The 6000-nt window shown below is 44.2% G+C and overlaps 1 protein-coding gene across 1 annotated transcript in view; it reads left to right on the top strand.

The window, feature by feature from the left end:
• LOC107114964 overlaps positions 1 to 6000 on the top strand; it is a 78498-nt gene that overhangs the window by 19670 nt on the left and 52828 nt on the right. Inside the window, exon 4 of the mRNA XM_015416571.1 lies at positions 255 to 337. Within this exon, the coding sequence (XP_015272057.1) occupies positions 255 to 337 (83 nt within the window). The remainder of the gene's footprint in view (positions 1 to 254; positions 338 to 6000) is intronic.

Raw genomic sequence — 6000 nt, 5'->3', positions numbered from 1 at the left:
GAGTGTGATAACATATAAGTCAAAATGATATGTTCTGGGGAAATAGTCCGGAAATGACCCATGGAATTGCTTGTCACTGGTAAGTTTCCTGTTAGAAGAACAAAACATGCCTAGTTAGAAAAGTGCAACAGACAAATGTGATTATGCAAGACATGAGAAGAACATATCTTCCAATGCATCTCAAACAGTTAACTCTTCAACCTTACCTTTGATTAGAACAGGACACCTATGTTTCTTTTCTTGAATTTTTCCAGATAATCATCAAATGGGTAACTATCCAAATCGAGAAACCTCATTACCGTCAACTACATCATTTCAATCAACTACCTTTTGTGAGGTAATCAAAAACTAGAGTTTAACCTGAGCTACAAATTAGAATAAAAAAGTACTGTTGAACATCTATCACATAGTGGTATAAACTTTTCATGAAAAAGTTTAAGTCCTACATGATGAAATAGGACAGAGTGTTACAATGCTATGTACCAGACAGCCCCCCCAGTAGGTCTAAATATCTGAGAGAGAGACTATGCAATGGCATTTTACATAATGGAAATTGATCAAGATATGAAAAAATGAAAGATGTTGGTGTTGAACCTGAAGGTGATAAAGCAAATCTCTCCTTATATATAATTGAGTAGTGATCCCACAACGTTCTATGCACTCCAAAATCAATTGGCTCCGTGATGTGTCAATCACAAGGTGTCTCTATCCACTGGCTGTGTTGCTTGAGTTCTCTCCCACCCACTGCAGCCTAGGCCACTCTTCTCTGATTGGGCCAGCGTTTCAAGGTCATTTGCATATGGAAGCTGACTGGACTTCACTCCATTCCGCACCTCAAACTCCCCCCCCCCGAGACAGTTGGAACTGTCAGTTGCATATGGGACCTGCTGTATTCTGAGGTAAAATATGTCCTCACTCACAACACATCACATCCCCTTTAAAAGAAACAAACCCAATAACCCAATCATGCCACACCACAAAAAAGAAAGATCACACCACAAGCAGAATACCACAAGGCAAAAAATGATAGGAAAAGGTGCCAGCAGTCACCTCATTACTGCCACAGATATGTGGCAGTCAGGGCTTCAGAGCATGGTGGGGGCTGCTGGTGGGGGGGAAATGGAAAGCTGATCAATGAGGGGGGAATGTAGGTTGATGCTTGGCTGGGAAGTAGATAGGGTTGCCAACTCCAGATGGGAAAATCCTGGAGATCAGAGAGATGGAGCCTGGAGAGGGTGAGGTTTCAGGAGGAGTGGGGCCTCAGACAGGTACAATGCAATAGACTCTGCCCTCCAAACCAGCCATTCCGTAATGGGGAACCACTGTTGCCAATCTCCAGGTGGGGGCTGGAGATCACTCAGAATTGATCCGTTCCCCTGGAGAAAATGGTGGACTCTGTGTCCGTATACCTTGCTGAGGTTGCCATGGCAAATTGATTCTGAGTGTCCATGACGTTGGCACTCTCCCAGAGCCTCTTTTTAGCACTCATTGTATTTATTTCCACAATAGGCCTTATTCTTAGTAATAAAATAAAAGCATTTCACAAAATGTGAAAGAAACCATCAGGAATTAATGGATGTCATAGATCATTAGACTCTTTGATATTTTTACTGAACCATTTACATGTACTGTTCAAAATCTATTACTTTATGCCCTGACTGTGACAAGAGTTTGAAATATACTTCATGATGAAAACATTTCAACATAAAACTTAATAGTTTATGGAGTTATAAGATGTACTAAAGTCACAGCATACCAGTTATTACAATCCAAGCTACAAGATGTAACTGACATCTAATTATTTGTTAACTTGGAGTCAAAATATCTGAAATGAACCATATTTCATAAGTATTTTTGTAACTTATTTTAGAGTAGTTGTGTTTTTATGCACACTTTACATATTTCTTCACAGAAGTATTTGGCTCAGGGGTCATTTTGTAGAAAAAGATCTCTCTCTCTCTCTCTCTCTGCTCAGTTGCTTCCTGTAGCTGTTTCCTCACAAACACTCTCCCCTGTGTCCCTGAGTTATTCCTAGGGATGCCAAGCCTCCTGGTTCTTTGCCCAGGAGATGGAGGGGGGCAAGAGAGCATGAGGTGGTATTGCCCCTACATATTTACTTCATTTCTGGGGGAAATGAGCAATTGTTCCTATTCCTTGGAGAGGAGGGAGAGCTTGTACCTGAATAAAACTTGGTCTTAAAGGTGCCACTGGACTGGTTTGGACCAGGGGGTTGGGGGAAGCTCTGAAACTTACCTGGCTGCTTCTTGCTCTGACTGAGGGCTGCTGGGAGCAGGGGGTGGGGCTTGTTGCATGTGCCCACCCCTTGGGCTCTTTACTGCCGGAGCTCCGCTCTTGTGCGCTCCTGCAGGAAATGACCCCTGTATTTACTTCATTTCTGGGGGAAATGAGCAATTGTTCCTATCCTGTATTGAATGGTGAGAAAACAAACCAAATCAAACTCCTCCCACTTCCATTCTTTAATTGTAAGCTCAGCTGTATCACCAATTGTCGAACAGTGGCCTGTACATGATGCTCTGGCAGTTGAACCAGCGGAAGAGCTTACAAGGTACACCACCATTTTATGTGAGCATTTCCTCATTAAGGGGTGCCAGCCTCCAGGTGGGGCCTGGAGATCTCCCAGAATTACAATTGATCTTCAGGCAACATCAGTTCTCCTCTGGAGAAAATGGCACCTTTGGAAGGTGGGCACAACAGCATTATACCCCACTGAGTTCCCTCCTCTCCCCAAACCCCACCCGTCCTAGGCTCCACTCCCCAAATCCCCAGGAACTTGCCAACCTGGAGTTCTATTATCAATATCATTTGTCATTTTTAACCCTTTTAATTTGAAAAGCACTGAATGATCTTTCACTTGTGACCCTGGTCCATGTAGGGGTACACACAGGACTTTCTGGTAGCTTCCTCATCAATGGTAATGGTGGCTTTATGGGTGGGGGTGCAGGGGGATGCCCAGTGCAGGCACTGTGATGCTGTTCAGGTGCAACCTGCTGTAACCATTTGTGCAGGCACAAAATTCACATTGGATTGCACTGCCTTAATGAATGCTGCTGTTTAGTAGCATCCGAGAAGTGCCCACCCCACCCTTCCAGCTGCTTAGCTGCTGTTCAGCATTAGTAAACCACAAACATTTATATGTGTCTCAATGATATTTAGTAAGATATTCAGTTTGTGTTCTGCAAGGACTGATTTGTTGCTAATTGTCTGTGAATCCCAACCCATGAAAAGCTGGTGAAGGGAGAACTCCAATAACAATGAGAGTCGGTGTAGTGTTGTGGTTAGAGTATCAGACTAGGATCTACAAGGCCCTATTTCAAATCCCCTCTCTGCCATGGAAGCTTGCTGGGTGACTGGCCCAGTCACACATTCTCAGCCGAACCTATCTCACAGGGTTGTTGTGAGGATGAAATGGAGGAGAGGCATACAATGTAAGCTGCTGTGGGTCCCTATAATGGCACCAAATTTGCACAGAACATAGTATTCCCTCTTATCTAAAGAACTCCCAACTTTCAAACAATCTGGACGAAGGTACCTAACTTTAGAGACCCCCAAAGTAGGTGGCTCTCAGTGCAGCTGCACTCAGAGTATAAATGAAGTTTTTAAAAGTTTCTGATTTACATTGCTGGCTTCCTTTGAAAACACAACTCCATTCAGCTGGAGGTTATTTAAGCATGAATGCAAAAATGACATCCTTTGCTCTTCACTGATTCTTATGGGGGGGGGGGATGGCACAGGCCATCAATATTAAAAAAAACACACACCTGTCTGCATTCATTTTATTTTCCTGCTCTTATAATGACTGACTCACAATAAAAATGCGCACAGAACATAGTATTCCCTCCTATCTAAAGAACTCCCAACTTTCAAGCAATCTGGACCAAGGTACCTGACTTTAGAGACCCCCAAAGTAGGTGGCTCTCAGTGCAGCTGCACTGCTCTTCACTGATTCTTATGGGGGGGGGGAATGGCACAGGCCATCAATATTTTTTAAAAAAACACCTGTCTGCATTCATTTTATTTTCCTCTTATAGTGACTGACTCACAATAAAAATGTTTTACTTTTATGTTGAAAACTCTGTGTTTGCAGCAGGAAGGAAATGCAGAGAGGCCCTGGGGGCGAGGCTAAGGAGAAGACTAGAGGGGTGGAGGGGAGGGGGGAGCTGCAGTTTCCCCCCCACCCACCTCTGCGCAGGACTGCTCCAGAGCCATCTGGCACCTCTCCGACCTCTTGCTGGAGTGGTGCAATGAAGAGGCCACGTGTGGTCCTCTTCCTGGTTAAGAAGGATGCTTCTGGTGTGGCCCCAGCAGAGGTGCCTGCAGGTGCTGGCACTGGGCAGGGGTCTGCTGCCCAGGCAGTCCCTCCTCAAGCCGTTGCTGCTGAGGCTCAGCAGCAGGAGGAGGGGCAGCAAGAGCTGTCTTTGGGGTTGAGCTTTGGGGACAGTTCTCTGTCTCCAGAGGTCACTCCACAGACTAAGAGAAGAGAAGAAGAAGAAGATATTGGATTTATACCCTGCACTTTACTCGGAGTCTCCGAGTGGCTTACAAACTCCTTTCCCTTCCCCTCCCCACAACAGAAACCCCGTGAGGTAGGTGGGGCTGAGAGAGCCCTTTCAAAGACTTCCCTTTCAAGGACAGCTCTTGTCAGAACTATGGCTTGCCCAAGGTCATCCAGCAGCTGCGAGTGGAGGAGTAGGGAATCAAACCCGATTCTCCCAGATTAGAGTCCACACACTTAACCACTACACCAAACTGGCTAAGAGGGCTGTAGAGGCACTGGAGGAGGAGCTGGCTGGCCAGCCCACTGCTTCAGTTTCTCTAGGCTCTAGAGGAACAGGAGAAGAGGCTGGGTGAGGTTGAAGAGGAAGAGATGTAGGTGCACCCCACGGACCTGCCATCTCAACCCCTTCCCCCTGCTCAGCCATCTCTTCCTGCCCCCCCCCCCCAAGACACGGTGTGTCTGACCCAAGCAAGCACGTATCAGCTAACTCAATCTCTCCCCTTGGTGCTCCTGAAATATTGAAGCTTAAAGACCACATGGGAGAAATTATTTATTTATGTTTAAGTGTTATATCTTGTATTTTTAAAAAATGATGGCTTATATTAATGTTAACACACAAAATAAAATAGAGACAGACAGCAAAATATGTGCTTTTTTTAAAAAAACCCCACAATATTACCAAGATAACACAACTGTCCAAGGGAAAGATTTAAAGAGTGAAAAACCTGTGACCTCTAAATAAACTCTAAACAAGTGTAGAGATTTGACCTTTTTGAGAAATAAAAAAGATTTTCCTACCCAAGCTTTTAAAAAGTTGCTTGTGAGAACAAATGATGTATTTGTGAATCTTCTGCCAAAATATTTGAGTTGTTTAGTCATCTTCCGAAAAACAAATAAACTCCGGAGTTGGTGCCAAAAGAATAAATGTGACTGAGGGACTGGTAATGAAATATGTGAAAAGATTTGCTATGTAAATACTTTATTTTATTTTCAAAAATGCATACATGGGATGGACAAACCAATAGGAAATTGATCCGAAATATCTGCAAAGAGATTACAGGCAGAAACAGATTCTACACAAGATCATTTCTGCTATTTATCATGAATGCATTAGTATTACTTTTGAAGAAAATAACTTGCCAGTCTTTATTGTGCTGGCCTTCATTCCCTGTGTTCACTATTACTTCCACTTTGCAGCTAGAGAACAGTGACCAAATCAGCGTCACTTCCCCCAAGCCAATGACTTGCCCAGCAAATCAGTTTCCCTCTCTTGGGAGCTAGAGTGATGTAGTGGTTAAGAACAGCAGACTCTAATCTGGAGTGCTAGGTTCAATTCCTCACTCCTCCATAGCAGTAGAAAAGAGCAAGAGTCCAGCAGCACCTTAAAGACTAACAAAATTTGTGGCAGGGTATGAGCTTTCAGGAGTCACTGCTCACTTCTTCACTGAGCAGTGACTCACAAAAGCTCGTATCCTGCCACACAT

This window comes from Gekko japonicus, unplaced genomic scaffold (assembly GCF_001447785.1).
Source record: "Gekko japonicus isolate JY-2015 unplaced genomic scaffold, Gekko_japonicus_V1.1 scaffold3656, whole genome shotgun sequence".
NCBI lineage: Eukaryota > Metazoa > Chordata > Lepidosauria > Squamata > Gekkonidae > Gekko > Gekko japonicus.
Note: the sequence above shows the minus strand (reverse complement) of the source record. Positions and strands in the feature narration are given on the sequence as shown.